Raw genomic sequence first — 18,525 nt, 5'->3', positions numbered from 1 at the left:
CAGGTAATAGGTTTTAGGAATACCACTATCTAACAAGGCATTCGAAGGCTATGATCAGCCACTCACAATTTGAAGTAGTTGGGACCAGGCCAGCTACCACAGGATATAACACAAACGTGAATGTGAAAAAATGTAAGCAGCAATGCCTCAGCTGGCAAAAGCACAGAAAAATTGCAGAGCAGATGAAAAGGTGAGACAGGAATGTTCACATGAATAAATGCATTTTGTCCATTAAGACCAGCCTACCACAAATAATTCTCCTTGCTGGTCTACTTTATGGACTCCATATGGGATTGCGTAGAAGAGAATGGTTTGGCCTCCAAACTGCAGTATCAGAAACATGAAATCCTTAAAGATAACTGTGAAATTGACCAGAGTATGAAAGCCTTCTGCCATACAATATGAACGCCACTGGCAAAAAAAAATGAGTAATAGACTTGCACTCAGGAAAGGACCAGATAAATAAATCTAGTTCATTTTCCTTCACTTTGGGGTTTCTAGGTAAAGGATACATTTAATCAAAAGCAGAGCTTTAAATATGAAAACTGTTTGATAATTCTACCATAAATATATAATAAAACGTGTGAGACTAAATCTGTACATGGTGTTGTGGTATATTCATTCACAATCTCAACTACTGAACGATCCATAAGACACTACCAATATTTTGATGTTTTTAAAAACCAATTAATTTCCCTTGTAACATACAATATATTATCCACCCTTTAAAGAAACAAATCCATAAAGAAAATTTTTTTATCCATAGAAATGAACAAACTGAATGAATGGCTTTGCATCTTCAAAAGTCAATTATTTTTAGTAGTTTGCAGAGGAAGGGGATCAGATTGATGTAACTCACACTATCATATGTAGGCAAGTGCACTTGACCTGCAGAAAAATTCTGTCTGCTTTGGCATTTCTATTTCAAGTAAAATATTTTACAGTAAAATATTTAAACAAATATTTAGTTTAAATAGTAAAATATTTAAACTAAAAATATTTTAGTTTAAACCTAAGTTGAATTTGAATAGGAATTTTGTTGACTACATTTTGGGACCATATTTATCTTGTGAAATTTTATAATTCCAGTACTTGAATCATGTTTAGAACCTAACAGAGACCCAGTAAAAGAAATAATTAGTAAATGTTAAAATAATGTGAGAAAACCCATGGAGGGCATTTTTCTTTTAAAAATGCCTTAGATTCAAATGCAGAATGTTACTGGATTTCAGACAACAATGGACATTTATAGCAACTAAATCAAATAGCAGCTAGTTGTTACATATTTTGCACATTTGACGATGGGAGCCTTTCTGAATTGATATGACTGTTGTTTTTAACCTTTGAAAGCATAAAAAGGTATATTTTTCCAAATAAAAATGGTATTCACCAAGCACCTACTGAAATGAGTTTAAAGAAATAATGATAAAATCAAAGTATTCAAATCCCTTCATCAAGTTATAAACACATCAATCATTTCAATAAAAAGAAATGACTTTTAGTGGTAAGAGGACAGTTGATATTTTAAATTGATTCATTTCCATGTGGCAAAATTGGCATATATCTAAATCCAAAGTTTAGTTTATAACCAAAAATAATAATTACTTAGCAAAGAGTTTCTCAGAAGATCAACTCAATAAATAACGTCTGTTTACAAACAGTGCTACCATGTATGTGTAATAATACTGCAGCATTGGAACACACACATCAGGCAGCTGCTCAGCTCATCAACACTGACCAAGTACTTACAGTGTGTCCCGCCCACAGTCAGGTGGTAAGCTCTGTGCTACTTGAATCTATGACGGTTCATCAATCATGGTGTTTGCACTATATGGTTAATATTTTTCTATTACTCCCCAAATGAATACTGGCCTCTTTACATGATTTATTTAAGTAAGTAAAGGAGTGTGTCCAATTCTGGATTACCTCACATTTATTTAGCAGCCCAGTTTCTTGCAGTCGTGACCAGATACTCTGTATTCGTCCAGCATGCTCAGGGTGGGTGGTGGAATTGCCACAAACGCACTGGTGTTTCAGCATCAAGGGGTCATAGGCAATTCCTTCAAGACAAGGGAAAAACAGGACAAGATTGAGTAACGGTACAAGATAATGACACATGTTAGGAGATAATATGATAACTCCAAAAAAGTCATTATTCTTAAAATAAATTTAACAAAGGGGGAAATATCACAAAGCAAATTCTCAGGAGCACATAAGAACTATTTAGACCTGCCTATCTGGATATTTACTAAAAAACACGAACTTATGCATTAACCAGTACTCAGACCCTAGTTTAGTAAATCTGTAAAGTGATGAAGATGATGACATTTTAAGACACTTCAGATTTTAAAATACACATATTGTAATCTTACCAGTATTTTAAATCATTATGAATTGTTTTTAGGCAGATAATTTAATTCAGCAGAGGTTTTAATTTCACCACACCATTGGAGCCACTAAACAAGCTGTCTCTTTAAATCTTTCATGAGTAATTCTAGCCTGACTTCAGATCAAGGTTTCATTTTTGTAATAAAATGGAAGATTTTCCCACTCTGCCTATCCTGTTTAGTAATTTCTTCAAGGTTGTTCAAAAACAGTTTCTTTGTTTATTTGTGTTTCTCCCCATAATTTATGTCATTATGTAACCAATATGGATGTTGTAGATCTTATAATATCGTGGGGCATTTAAAGTGTTTCTTTTAAAAAATAAATGTAAATTACAATGCCACTACTAGAGATTATACAGATACTAATGAATACAATCTTCTTTTAAATTATCAAGTATTAGCATATTTCATTTTCAAGTAAGCCTTATGATGGGAAATATTTTATAATAACATGATAAGGTGAATTATTAGCAGAACTTAAAACAGGACTTTTTAAAGTAACAAGTTAGATGATAATTATAACTCTGGCTCATTTAAAGAAGATATCTACCCGTAAACCTATTCCTTGAGGTGGAAACATGTTACTTGCAAAATTGCCTGACATAAGAAATTATTTAACAAATCAAATGTCTTCCAATAAATGACCATCGAAGTATATTTGTAGATGGGGAGAATACCCATTATAAGAAGTTTTACAACAACAACCAAAAAAAATCTTCAGGAATAGATAAGCAGCAGTAATTTATGCTGTAAAGGAAGTTTAATGAAGTACATTTTATTCTCCTTTTGGTTTACATTATTGTGTTAAAGAAATGTTACTCAAGAGAAGAAAATACTTTTCCTTGAGTGTGCTCAAATAATGGAGAAGAATGGCACATGCATTTTGAAACCATGTGGTAAAAATTATGTCTAACAAAAGAATATAATTTTACCATTCCAAATAATATCTATTCTTAGGACTTAAATGGCTTCAAACTCTATCCTTCTTCCCCTGATTCTCACATTTTCATCCTCAGGACTGACCTCCCTAATGAGCAGCTTACTTACACACTTCCCCATTGAATGATCCATCCAAAATCTCCACTTAGTTGTCTCATGGTTTTCATAAAGTGAAAATGTCTCTGATTTTTAATTCATGATCTTAAACCACACACGATATTACTCATGTTTACAAAAGACATCAAGATCTGCCATTGTTCATATGAGAAACCTTAATGTCCCCTTGACGCTCCCCCTCCAAAGAACCAAAGCAGTGTCTGTTTTCCCTCCAAAACAGATCTTGAATCATTCATTCTCCTTATCTCCACTGCCAAAACCATACACAATCCAAGGTTTTATTATCTCTAATCTGGATTCCTGAGATTGCCTTGTAATGCACAACCTGATTTTCACTCTATTCCATTTGCCACACAACAGTGGCCTCTTCTGTTTAAATCCTTCAGGGCCTTCACTAAAGAGACTGAAATTCCTCCAGGCCAGCATAAATAGGCCCCTCCCCATCTTCCCAGCTTCAATTCATATACCTCCCTCTTTTGTTCTCTATTTCGCCTACAAAAGCCTTCCTTCCTTTCCTCAAAAAGATCAAAATCCTAGCAGCCTTGTGATATTTATACATGCTATTCCCTCTATGCCAGAAATTCTTCCTTCTTGACCTCCATAACTCCAGTCCTCATTTGGCTAATCTTTTTTCACTCTTCAAGGCTCAGTTTTTAATGTCACCTCCTCTACCAAGCATACCCTGAGATCTCTAAATTAGGTCTCCTACTATATACTCTCTTAGCATCCTCTGGATCTCCTTCAAGCATTTGTCACAATTATATAATTGTTGCATAATTTTGTTAATTGTATATTTTCTTCATTAGATGGTGAGATCTTTGAGAGTGCAGATGATAGTCGTGTTTTTACCTTCGAAATTTCAGTGGCCATAAACAAGCTTAAATAAAGCCGGTCCTCAAAAAATATTTTTTAATGAGTGAATGAAAACTGTAAATGAATGAATGTATCCCAAAAATAGGTCAGATATTTCCACTAAAGCTTTCCTCAATGAATTAATTGGTGGATCTCCTTGGATTCCTGAAGGGTAGTCTTACTTGTTTAATCTTCTACCTTTTATTTTATGTCCCTTATCTTCCTACCCTAAGTGCTTCTAATATAGGCATTTATTTTACTTAGCTTTATATTTCTACATGGAATTTCACAAAGTCCTCTTTTTACATTTTCTATAAAGTCCAATATGGATAAATATTTTTAAATAAAGTCAGAAGGAAGACATTAAGGAAGGCAGAAAAGGAAGCAGGCAAGCAGGAAGGAAGAATAACATTTAAAATATAGAGATGTGTAAGACGTGTCTTCACAATTTAAATATATCAAGTATTTATGAGTTACTACTATATAAGAAGAACTGTTTAACATTTTTTCAACTATAGTTTCATAAAATAAAAAGTGATAGTTTAATAACATGGAAACAAAAAGTATAACATCCACCTCATTTTGAAAATATATTTTTGGCCAGGCACGGTGTCTTACACCTGTAAGCCTAGCACTTTGAGAGGCTGAGGCAGGAGGATTGCTTGAGCCCAGGAATTTGAAACCAGCCTGAACAACATAGGGAGACCCTGTCTCCACAAAAATTTTAAAAAACTAGCCAGGAATGGTGGTGTGCCTGCTGCTGGTGGGAGAATTGCTTGAGCCCAGGACGTCAATGCAGCAGTGAGCAGTGATTGAACCACTGCACTCCAGCCTGGGCCACAGGGTGAGAACCTGCATCGGCAAAACAAAAAAAAAAAGAAGAAATATATTCTTCAAGAGTAGAGAGTCTAATCATTACATTGCTTAACTTTTTCACTATTTCATCTCTTGACATATCTAAGCTTACTTCTCTAGTAATGTTTCCCCCTTTTAATGACATTTTCCCCATAATCCACTGCCAAGAAAAAAAATTGTGAAACAGGTAATGGTAGCTGGGAATTTTTGCCAGGTACCTAGAGATTATAATTCAAAGTCCAGGGGTTCTTGGAAAGCCATTTGAATTTAAAGGGAAATATATACAATCTGGAACCCCAAACTTCCACTGACTCATCCTAATGATGTATCACTGAGGTGTTAACAGGTAGACTGGAAAATGAAACTTTAACCTCATCCTTCATCTTCATTCCTTTCCTCTCTCTTTCATTCTCTCTCTTTGGCTTCTCAGAAACATGGACTTATAGGGTGAGAAATAAGCCTGCTCTTGTCTTTGCAATTCATATGGAATCCTACTTTTGTTTGACCCTTTCTGGCTCACTGATTACCATTTGCAATATAACATAAGCCAATAGATTAATTAATTTTTCTCCTGATCAGTGAGACAAGAGTTAAAATTAGAATTTGAAAAATACACAAAGGAGCCTTAAAATATTTACCTGCATTTTAAACAACAGTTGTTTGTTTTCCACATATATATTTATATATGTAGAAAATATGTATTATATATATATTTTTTTACATACAAGAAATCCTGAAAATTTCTTGATAAATTTTTTAGATAAACTTGGACTTTGTGCTTTCTCTTTCTCTCAGTCTTATTAAATGAGATAAAGTATTTGTAGCACCTAGTGTAGTATCTTTCCTTCTTTATTGCATGTAGTTGTCATTTTTTAGCCATATAATCTATTTCTGTCTTCAAATTTACACTCAGTCTAGTAAGACCTGTTAGTCTGAGTCTATAGAGTCTTTATAGACAATTTATCTTGTCTATAAAGAAAGCTGAGTTTAGAACATTTGGACTAAAATTATTGATCCTGATTTGTAGTTCCTAACATTCAACTTCATATCGCATTTCTGGGAACTACCTGAGGTTTCACACCTCCCAAGGTGTTTGCTAAACAACACTTATTAAACTCCTTCTAGGGCAAGGGACTGGACGAAGGACTAGCACAGCACAAATATATATGACATGGCATTCTCCTGGAAGATGCAGAATCAATAGACAGTTATTGAATGCTCACTATGTTCCAGATTCTAGCAGCTTCATTTTACCACATTTAACTTAAAATCTAGTAGTAAAGGCCGGGCGCGGTGGCTCATGCCTCTAATCCCAGCACTTTGGGAGGCCAAGGCGGGCAGATCACTAGAGGTCAGGAGTTCAAGACCAGCCTGACCAACATGGAGAAACCCCGTCTCTACTAAAAATACAAAAAATTAGCCAGGTGTGGTGGCGTATGCCTGCAATCCCAGCTACTCAGGAGGCTGAGGCAGGAGGATCGCTTGAACCTGGGAGTGCCATTGCACTCCAGCCTGGGTAACAAGAGTGAAACTCCATCTCAAAAAAAAAAAAAAAAAAAAAAAAAACTAGTAGTAAAAGTGAGATGTAAAAATATGACACTTTTGAAAACTCTGCTAAAGAAAAAATTTGTGAGGCTAGAGAATCAAAGATCTCCTAAAAAAAAAAATTTTTTTAAAGATGGAATGATCTTCAAATGGTAGAATTACTAAAAAAGATAAAAAAAACTATTCTGAAACAAGGTTCATGTCTAATGACCGTCAAATCACACGCATAGTGGCTGTTACTATTTCTATCCATAATGCTAATCTATCCATAAGACTTATGCTGTCTTATTTTTTTAATTTATTTTTTACTAGTTTAATTTTAATTTTTTTATTTTATGTTTTTAGAGACAGGTTCTCACTCTGTCACCTAGGCTGAAGTGCAGTTTATATTTTACTATCTGCAATTTTTTTTTTTTTGAGACGGAGTCTCACTCTGTTGCCCAGGCTGGAGTGTAGTGGTGTGATTACTATCTGCAACATTTTTTAACAAGAACACAGAACTCAAAGTACCAAACAGTGTAATTTTTAAATTATTTGTGAAACTTGATGTATCCAGCAAGCAAATGATATAATGCCTAAAAATTCTGTTTAAAAAAATTGATAAATTGTACCTCTCACTAGATAAGAAGCATTTTCTAAACCTTACAGCTTTGTGTTTGTCTGTTTTTTTTTTTTTTTTCATGTAAGTCATCTTAACAGAGTATCAGACAGCTAGAAAGGAAGTGGGTAGAAGAAATTCCCAACATAAGCCTTCCAACTAACACTATATGAATGTCTGTTAAGGCGTAGGAATTAGATTAAGTGTTGCCATTTAACTGTAAAGCCAGGAAGGAGATTCAACCAGCATGTAAGTTGGCAAAAAGGGAAGCCAAACACAATTCACTACACGTTTGCTGGCAAAATATCTGGAAAGATTTTCTACATTCAGGAATGAGTGAGAAAAAAAAAACAGGGCCGTTGAGAATATACTACGGATATTATGAAGGAAATATCATTCATACTGCTTCGTTCAGTGAACATGATTTACTATAGGAAGCAAAATAAGATTTTAGAAAATGTTTTGTTCTCTTCAAAAGTCAAAAGACACTGGTCCTATAACATCAGAGACCAAAGCTAAAGGCAGAGATAGAACTAAATTAAAAAGACAATGGAATGAATAAAAATAAAACTGGATATGATAAACAGGGATTGCAAGGAAATTAAAGAGTAGCAAAATTAAAATCTATACTGGAGGCAATAAAGAAAGGAATTTACATTTCAGAAAGCCAGATCAGCGCTATTGAATACAAACTTGAGAAGCCTCCAGAATATAAAGGAAAGGACTACTAGATGTACATAATAAGATGAAAATACAGTGGTCAGAAAAAAAAAATAACCAAATAAAAAGTTGTAATTGCTCCTGAGGAGGAAATCTGACTAACCAAATACAGGAATACCTAGGACATATTGCTGGTTAGATTCCAAATCATCTGAATAAAGCAAATATCACAATAAAGCAAGTCACATGAGTTTTTTGATTTGCTTATGCTTGTAAAAGTTGTGTTTACATTATACTGTAACCTATGAAGTGTGGAATCATTGTGTCAAAGAAACCAATGTACATACCTTAATTAAAAATTAATTTATTGCTAAAGTGCTAATAATCATCCGAGCTTTCAGTGAGTCATAATCTTTTTGCTTGTGGAGGGTCTTGCCTTGATATTGATGGCTGCTAACTGATCAGGGTAGTAGTTACTGAAGGCTGGACTGGCTGTGGCAATTTCTTCAAACAAGATAACAATGAAGTTTGCAACATCCATGAAATCTTCCTTTCACAAAACATTTCTCTGTAGCATGAAATGCTGCTTAGTATTATAGCATTTAACCCATAGTAGACCTTCTTTCAAAACTGGAGGCAATCCTGTCAAACTCTGCTGCTGCTTTATCAACTAAGTTTATGTAATATTCTAAATCCTTTCTCGTCATTTCAACAATGCCCACTGCATCTTCACCAGGAGTAGACTCCATCCCAAGAAAACATTTTTCTTGCTCAACCCGTAAGAAATAACTCCTTATTAATTCAAGTTTTATAATGAGATTGGAGCAATTCAGTCATATATTGAGGTTCCATTTCTAATTCTAGTTCCCTTGCTACTTCTGCAGTTAGTTCCTCCATTGAAGTATTGACCCCCTCGAAGTCATCCATGAGAACTGGAATCAACTTCTTTCAATCACTTGTCAATGTTGATATTCCTCCCATGAATCATGAATGTTCTTAATGGCATCTAGAATATCCTTTCCAGAAGGTTTCAATGTACTTTGCTCAGACCCATCAGGGGAATCACTGTCTATGGCAGGTATAGCCTTATAGAACGTATTTCTTAAATAATAAGATGTAAAAATTTAAAAGACCTCTTGATCTATGGGCTGCAGAATGGAGGCTGTGTTAGCAGGTATGAAAACTTAATCTCATTGCACATGTCCATCAGAGTTCTTGGGTGACCAGGTACACAGTCAATTAGGCAGTAATATTTTGAAAGGGAACTTTTCTTCCCCCCTGAGCAGTAAGTCTAAAAATTGAGCTTAAAATCCTCAATAAACCACACTCTAAACGTATATGCTGTCACCCAGGCTTTGTGGTTCCATTTATAGAGCACAGGTAGAGTAGATTTAGCATAATTCTGAAGGGCACAGTATTTTGAGGAAGGGAAATGAGCATTGGCTTCAACTTAAAGCCACTAGCTGCATTAGCCTCTAACAAGAGAGTCAGCTTATTCTTTGAAGCCAGTCATTGACTATTTCTCTCTATCTCTTAAAGTTTTCTCTCTATCTCTTCTTCCAGTGAAAAGCTGTTTCATCTACAATGAAATTATGTTGTTTAGTGTAGCCATCTTCATCAATGGTCTTAGCTAGACTCTCTGGAAAACGTGTTGTAGCTTCTACATCAACACTTGCTGCTTTACCTTCCACTTTCATGTTACAGAGATGGCTTCTTTCCTTAAACCTCAAGAGCCAACCTCTGCTGGCTTTCAACTTTTCTTCAGCAACTTCCTCACCTCTCTCAGCCCTCACAGAATTGAAGAGTTAGGGACTTGCTCTGGATGAGGTTTAGGCTGAAGGAAATACTGCCGCTGGTTTGATCTACCAAGACCACTAAAACTCTCTCCATATGAGCAATAAGGCTGTTTTGCTTTCTTATCATTTGTCTGTTCACTACAGTAACACTTTTAATTTCCTTCAAGAGCTTTTCTTTTATATTCACACCTTGGGTAACCAGCACAAGAGGCCTAGCTTTTGCCTATCTCAGCTTTTGACATGACTTCCTCACTAAGCTTAATCATTTCCAGCTTTTGATTGAAACTGGGAGACATGTGACTCTTCCTTTCACTTGAACACAAAGGGACTATGGGTTTATAAATTGGCCTAATTGGACTGTGGGTTTATAAATTGGCCTAAATTCCCAGTGTCTCTGGGAATAGAGAGGGCCAAAAAGAGAAAGGAAGATGGGGCCATGCCCACTTAGTGGAGCAGTCAGAACACACACAATATTTATCTACCAAGTTCACTGTCTTGATTGGGTGTGGTTCATGGTTCCCCAAAACAATTACAAGAGTACAATAAAAAAATCACTGATTGGGTCCATTCCAAAATGGCCAGATGGGAACAGCTCTGGTCTGCAGGTCCCAGTGTGATTGACACAGAAGATGGGGGATTTCTGCATTTCCAACTGAGGTACCTGGTTCATCTCAATAAGACTGGTTGGACAGTGGGTGCAGCCCATGGAGGGCGAGCTGAAGCAGGGCAGGGCATCACCTCACCAAGGAAGCACAAGGGGTCGGGGGATTTCCCTTTACTAGCCAAGAGAAGCCATGACAGACTGTACCTGAAAAACGGGACACTTCTGCCCAAATACTGCACTTTTCCCAAGGTCTTAGCAACCGGCAGACGAGGAGATTCTCTCCCGTGCCTGGCTTGGCAGGTCCCACGCTCATAGAGCCTTGCTCAGTGCTAGCAGAGCAGTCTGAGATGGAACTGTGAGGGAGCAGCCTGGCTGGGGAAGGGGTGTCTGCCATTGCTGAGGCTTGAGTAGGTAAAACAAAGCAGCTGGGAAGCTCAAACTGGGCGGAGCCCACTGCAGCTCAGCAAGGCCTACTGCCTCTATAGACTCCACCTCTGTGGGCAGGGCATAGCTGAACAAAAGGAAGCAGACAACTTCTGCAGACTTAAACGTCCCTGTCTGACAGATCTGAAGAGAGGAGTGGTTCTCCCAGCGCAGCATTTGAGGTCTGAGAATGGACAGACTGCCTCCTCGAGTAGGTCCCTGACACCCATGTAGCCAAACTGGGAGACACCTCCCAGTAGGGACCGACAGACACCTCATATAGGTGGCTGCCCCTCTGGGAAGAAGCTTCAAGAGGAAGGATCAGGCTGCAATATTTGCTGTTCTGCAGCCTTCACTGGTGATACTCAGGCAAACAGGGTCTGGAGTGGACCTCCAACAAACTCCAACAGACTTGTAGCTGAGGGACCTGATGGTTAGAAGGAAAACTAACAAACAGAAAGGAATAGCATCAACATCAACAAAAAGGACATCTACACCAAAACCCCATCTGTAGGTCACCAACATCAAAGACCAAAGGTAGATAAAACCACAAAGATGGGGACAAACCAGAGCAGAAAAGCTGAAAATTCTAAAAACCTGAGTGCCTCTTCTCCTGCAAAGCATTTCAGCCCCTTGCCAGCAATGGAACAAGGCTGGATGGAGAATGATTTGTCAAGTTGACAGAAGTAGGCTTCAGAAGGTTGGTAATAACAAACATCTCTGAGCTAAAGGAGCTTGTTCAAACCCATCGCAAGGAAGCTAAAAACCTTGAAAAGAGATTAGATGAATGGCTAACTAGAATAAACAGTGTAGAGAAGACCTTAAATGACCTGATGGAGCTGAAAACCATGGCACAAGAATTTCATGACACATGCCCAAGCTTCAATAGCTGATTTGATCAAGTGGAAGAAAGGGTATCAGTGATTGAAGATCAAATTAATGAAATAAAGTGAGAAGACAAGGTTAGAGAAAAAAGAGTAAAAAGAAATGAACAAAGCCTGCAAGAAATATGGGACTATGCGAAAAGACCAAATCTACATTTGATTGGTGTACCTGAAAGTGATGAGGGGAAGGGAACCAACTTGGAAAACACTCTTCAGGATACTATCCAGGAGAACATCCCCAACCTCACAAGGCAGGCCAACATTCAAATTCAGGAAGTACAGAGAACACCACAAAGATATTCCTCAAGAAGTGCAACCCCAAGACACATAATCATCAAATACACCAAGGTTGAAATGAAGGAAAAAATGTTAAGGGCAGCCAGACAGAAAGGTCAGGTTACCCACAAAGGGAAGCCCATCAGACTAACAGCAGATCTCTCTGCAGAAACCCTACAAGCCAGAAGAGAGTGGAAGCCAATATTCAACATTCTCAAAGAAAAGAATTTTCAACCCAGAATTTCATATCCAGCCAAACTAAGCTTCATAAGTGAAGGAGAAATAAAATCCATTATACATAAGCAAATGCTGAGAAATGTTGTCAACACCAGGCCTGCCTTACCAGAGCTCCTGAAGGAAGCACTAAACATGGAAAGAAACAACTGGTACCAGCCACTGCAAAAACATGCCAAATTGTAAAGACCATTGATGCTATGAAGAAACTGCATCAATTAATGGGCAAAATAACCAGCTAACATCATAATGACAGGATCAAATTCACACATAACAATATTAACCTTAAATTTAAATGGGCTAACTGCCCCAATTAAAAGACACAGACTGGCAATTTGGACAATGAGTCAAGATCCATTAGTGTGCTGTATTCAGGAGACCCATGTCACCTGCAGAGACACACATAGGCTCAAAATAAAGGGATGGAGGAAGATCTACCAAGCAAATGGAAAGCAAAAAAAAGCAGGGATTGCAATCCTAGTCTCTGATAAAACAGACTTTAAACCAACAAAGATCAAAAGAGACAAAGAAGGCCATTACATAATGGTAAAGGGATCAATTCAACAAGAAGAGCTAACTATCCTAAATATATATGCACCCAATGCAGGAGCACCCAGATTCATACAGCAAGTCCTTAGAGACATACAAAGAGACTTAGACTCCCATACAATAATAATGGGAGACTTTAACACCCCACTGCCAATATTAGACAGATGAAAGAGACAGAAGGTTAAGAAGGATATCCAGGACTTGAACTCAACTCTGCACCAAGCGGACCTAATAGACATCTCCAGAACTCTCCACCCCAAATCAAGAGAATATACATTCTTCTCAGCACCACATCGCACTTATTCTAAAATTGACCACATCATAGGGAATAAAGCACTCCTCAGCAAATGTAGAAGAACAGAAATCACAATAAACTGTCAGACAACAGTGCAATCAAATTAGAACTCAGGATTAAGTTCTAATTAAGTCTAATGAAAACTATGTTCTAATCAAAACTGGACAACTGCATGGAAACTGAACAACCTGCTCCTGAATGACTACTAGGTAAATAACGAAATAAAGGCAGAAATAAAGATGTTCTTTGAAACCAATGAGAACAAAGACACAACTTACCAGAATCTCTGGGACACATTTAAAGCAGTGTGTAGAGGGAAATATATAGCACTACATGCCCACAAGAGAAAGCAGGAAAGATCTAAAATCAAGACCCTAACATCACAGTTAAACGAACTAGAGAAGGAAGAGCAAATAAATTCAAAAGCTAGCGGAAAGCAAGAAATAACTAAGACCAGAGCAGAACTGAAGGAGATAGAGACACAAAAAGCCCTTCAAAAAATCAGTGATCCAGGAGCTGGTTTTTTGAAAAGATCAACAAAATTGACTGCTAGCAAGACCAATAAAGAAGAAAAGAGAGAAGAATCAAATAGACGCAATAAAAAATGATAAAGGGGATATCACCACCGATCCCACAGAAATACAAACTACCATCAGAGAATATTATGAACACCTCTACGCAAATAAACTAGAAAATCTAGAAGAAATGGATAAATTCCTGGACATATAAACCTTCTCAAGACTAAACCCGGAAGAAGTTGAATCTCTGAACAGACCAATAACAGGCTCTGAAATTGAGGCAATAATTAATAGCCTACCAACCAAAAAAAGTCCAGGACCAGATGGATTCACACCCGAATTCTACCAGAGTTACGAAAAGGAGCTGATACCATTCCTTCTGAAACTATTCCAATAAATAGAAAAAGAGGGAATTCTCCGTAACTCATTTTATGAGGCCAGCTTCATCCTGATACAAAAGCCTGGCAGAGACACAACAAAAAAAGAGAATTTTAGACCAATATCCCTGATGAACATCTATGTGAATATCCTCAATAAAATCCTGGCAAACCGAATCCAGCAGCATATCAAAAAGTTTATCCACCACGATCAAGTCAGCTTCATCGCTGGGATGCAAGCCTGGTTCAACATACACAAATCAATAAATGTAATCCATCACATAAACGGAACCAACAACAAAACCACATCATTATCTCAATAGATGCAGAAAAGGCCTTAGACAAAATTCAACAGCCCTTCATGCTAAAAACTCTCAATAAATCAGGCATTTATGGAATGTATCTCAAAATAATAAGAGCTATTTATGACAAACCCACAGCCAGTATCATACTGAATGGGCAAAAACTGGAAGCATTCCCTTTGAAAACCAGCACAAGACAAGGATGCCCACTCTCACCATTCCTATTTAACATAGTGTTGGAACTTCTGGCCAGGGCAATCAGGCAAGAGATAGAAATAAAGGGTATTCAATTAGAAAAAGAGGAAGTGAAATTGTCCCTGTTTGCAGATGACATGATTGTATATTTAGAAAACCCTATCGTCTCAGCCCAAAATCTCCTTAAGCTGATAAGCAACTTCAGCAAAGTCTCAGGATACAAAATCAACGTGCAAAAATCACAAGCATTCCTGAATACCAATAACAGACAAACAGAGAGTCAAATCATGAGTGAACTCCCATTCACAATTACTACAAAGAGAATAAAATACCTAGGAATACAACTTACAAGGGATGTGAAACACCTCTTCAAGGAGAGCTACAAACCACTGCTCAAGGAAATAAGAGAGGATGCAAACAAATGGAAAACCTTTCTATGCTCATGGTTAGGAAGAACCAATATCGTGAAAATGGCCATACTGCCCAAAGTAATTTATAGATTCAATGCTATCCCCATCAAGCTACTATTGACTTTCTTCACAGAATTGGAAAAACTACTTTAAATTCTGTATGGAACCAGAAAAGAGCCTGCATAGCCAGGACAATCCTAAGCAAAAAGAACAAACCTGGAGGCATGATGCTACCTGACTTCAAACTATACTATAAGGCAACAGTAACAAAAACAGCATGGTACTGGTACCAAAACAGTTATGTAGACCAATAGAACAGAACAGAGGCCTCAGAAATAACACCACACATCTACAAACATCTGATCTTTGACAAACCTGACAAAAACAAGAAATGGGGAAGGGAGTCCGTATTTAATAAATGGTGCAGGGAAAACTGGCTAGATATATGTAGAAAGCTGAACTGGATCCCTTCCTTACACCTTATAAAAAATTAACTCAAGATGGATTAAAGACTTAAATGTTAGACCTAAAACCATAAAAACCCTAGAAGAAAACCTAGGCAATACCATTCACGACATAGGCATGGGCAAGGACTTCATAACAAAAACACCAAAAGCAATGCCAACAAAAGCCAAAATAGATGAATGGGATCTAATTAAACTAAAGAGCTTCTGCCTGGCAAAGGAACTACCATCAGAGTGAACAGGCAACCTACAGAATGGAGAAAAATTTTGCAATCTACCCATCTGACAAAGGGCTATTATCCAGAATCTATGAAGAACTCAAACAAATTTACAAGAAAAAATCAAACAACCGCATCAAAAAGTGGGTGAAGGATATGAACAGACACTTCTCAAAAGAAGACATTTATGCAGCCAACAGACACACGAAAAAATGCTCATCTTCACTGGTCATCAGAGAAATGCAAATCAAAACCACAATGAGATACCATTTCACACCAGTTAGAATAGCAATCACTAAAAAGTCAGGAAACAACAGATGCTGGAGAGGATGTGGAGAAGTAGGAATGCTTTTACACTGTTGGTGGGAGTGCAAACTAGTTCGACCATTGTGGAAGACAGTGTGGCGATTCCTCAAGGATCTAGAACTAGAAATACCATTTGACCTACTGATCCCATTACTGGGTATATACCCAAAGGATTATAAATCATGCTACTATAAAGACACATGCACATGTATGTTTATTGCAGCACTATTCACAACAGGAAAGATCTGGAATTGACTCAAATGTCCATCAACGATAGACTGGATTAAGAAAATGTGGCGCATATACACCATGGAATACTATGCAGCCATAAAAAAGGATGAGTTCATGTCCTTTGCAGGGACATGGATGAAGCTGGAAGCTGGAAACCACCATTCTCAGCAAACTATCACAAGGACAGAAAACCAACCAGCACATGTTCTCACTCACTGGTGGGAACTGAACAATGAGAACACTTGGACACAGGGTGGGGAACATCACACACCAGGGCCTGTCTAGAGGTGGAGGGCTGGGGGAGGGGTAGCATTAGGAGAAATACCTAATGTAAATGATAAGTTGATGGGTACGGCAAACCAACATGGCACATGTGTACCTGTGTATCAAACCTGCACGTTGTGCTCATGTACCCTATAACTTACAGTATAATGAAAAAGATCACTGATCACAGATCACTATAATATATAATAATGATGAAAAGTTTTGATATATTATGAGAAATACCCAAATGTGACTCAGAGACAGGAAGTGAACACATGCTATTGGAAAAGTGGCACCAATAGACTTACTCAATTCAGGATTGCCACAAACCTTCAATTTTTAAAGTAAAATGTAATAAAACAAGGTATACGTGAAATAGGACTAATTGAGGATATTTCCATAAGTGGAAAAAAATTTGTGCATCAATAAGTAATTGCAAATGTTTATCACAAAGATGATTTTTTTAAATTAACAAGATAACAAAATATGTCTTATCTCCAGAAAAGAAAAACCAGGCTTCCCACAAAGAAACGCATATCAGGTTGGCCTCAGACTTCTACTCTTCAGTGCTAAACCCCTTGAACATTTGATCACATTTCCAGACTTTTCAGACAAACAACTTGTGTCCCAATAAGTCTGTCTTCAAAACATGTGTGAAGGTAATAGGATGAAATTCTTAGGTATAAAAAGCATACCCCCCAAAAAACATATATGTGTGTCTGTATGTATGTATATATATGAGATACACATAAATAATATGTATTATATAACTATATTTATAAACATATTTTCTACATTAATGTTTATGTTATGATACATGATACATGATATATGTGATCAAGTTGAATTAATCTCCTAAATAAAGAAGATAGCTCTTTTTATCTTCTTCAGTGATTATTAGATGAGTAAATTTTAGAAGAGTTTTTTGAAAGAAATTTCAAGCATATATATTTGAGGACAGCAATTTAAAAAATAGATTTCCTGACAAAAGAAAAAATTAGTCTCTCTATTCTAATATGAGTAATAACAGAAGCTACTCTAGAAGGCCTTAACACAGGCACACATACACACACACATACACATATATACACTGTGTATACATTATACACACATATACACATATATACACTGTATATATATACACACATACAAATATACACACATACTTTCAGATATACACATACACACATGCACATAGATATGTATACAAATACAAATCACTTTTCTTTATTCTATTAAAGAGAAGCTTATAGAGTAAAAAGTATTGATTGAAAAATAAGTATAAACATATTTTAATAGAGGTTACCTCTGAGTGGGAGAATAATGAGTGACTTTCCATTATAATATTCTAGATTTACCAAATTGCCTTCAATGAACATGTATCAATTTTTATAATTCTCAAAAGTACAAATGTTACCACGAAAGTTCAATTAATATATAACAATTATCTCAGGCCCAGCTCAGTGGCTCACACCTGTAATCCCAGCACTTTGGGAGGCCAAGGCAGGTGGATCACCTGAGGTTGGGAGTTGGAGACCAACCTGAGCAACATACAGAAATCCCGTCTCTACCAAAAATACATATATTCATATTCACCAAATATTTAGTGATAAAGGTTAAATTCAATTATGTCTTTTGTTTGGGGGAAAAACTTACAGTACAGTCTTAAGAATATCATTTTTTTAAGGCTGGGCCTGGTGGCTCACGCCTGTAATCCCAGCACTTTGGGAGGCCGAGATGGGCGGATCACCTGAGGTTGGGAAATCGAGACCAGCCTGACCAACATGGAGAAACCCCGTCTCTACTAAAAATACAAAAATTAGCTGGGTGTGGTGGTGCATGCCTGTAATCCCAGCTACTAGGGAGGCTGAGGCAGGAGAATCACTTGAACCAGGGAGGCGGAGGTTGCGGTGAGCTGAGATCGTTCCATTGCACTCCAGCCTAGGCAACAAGAGCAAAACTCCGTCTCAAAAAAAAATTATCTTTAAAAATAATTTTATGCAATTTATGCCTACTTTCTACTCTCAGGAAATAGAATGAAGACGGCATCTTTCCAAAACTGACTAAACTCAGATAATATTTCTCCCTTGGAACATTTTTTGTTCTTGTCAGAAAGGGAGTTGTGTGGCTAATCCAGTGGGCTGTGGAGGATGCACATGGATGGTGAAGGTTTAAACGATGTGCATTGAAAATTATGTGACTTTTGTGTTAAATAACTTTTTAGTA

The 18,525-nt window shown here is 37.0% G+C and overlaps 1 protein-coding gene across 14 annotated transcripts in view; it reads right to left on the bottom strand.

Moving 5' to 3' along the window:
* The window catches only part of HDAC9 (histone deacetylase 9), a 911,762-nt gene that overhangs the window by 252,157 nt on the left and 641,080 nt on the right, over positions 1 to 18,525 (bottom strand). For all 14 annotated transcript variants that reach the window (XM_034963758.4, XM_034963753.3, XM_055115739.2 and 11 more), the window contains one exon: positions 1,927 to 2,060. In XM_034963758.4, coding sequence (XP_034819649.1) covers positions 1,927 to 2,060 — 134 coding nt within the window. The remainder of the gene's footprint in view (positions 1 to 1,926; positions 2,061 to 18,525) is intronic.

The sequence above is a fragment of the Pan paniscus genome, chromosome 6, assembly GCF_029289425.2.
Source record: "Pan paniscus chromosome 6, NHGRI_mPanPan1-v2.0_pri, whole genome shotgun sequence".
Classification (NCBI taxonomy): domain Eukaryota; kingdom Metazoa; phylum Chordata; class Mammalia; order Primates; family Hominidae; genus Pan; species Pan paniscus.
The sequence above is the reverse complement of the archived record's forward strand: the minus strand, read 5'-3'. Positions and strand labels throughout refer to the sequence as shown.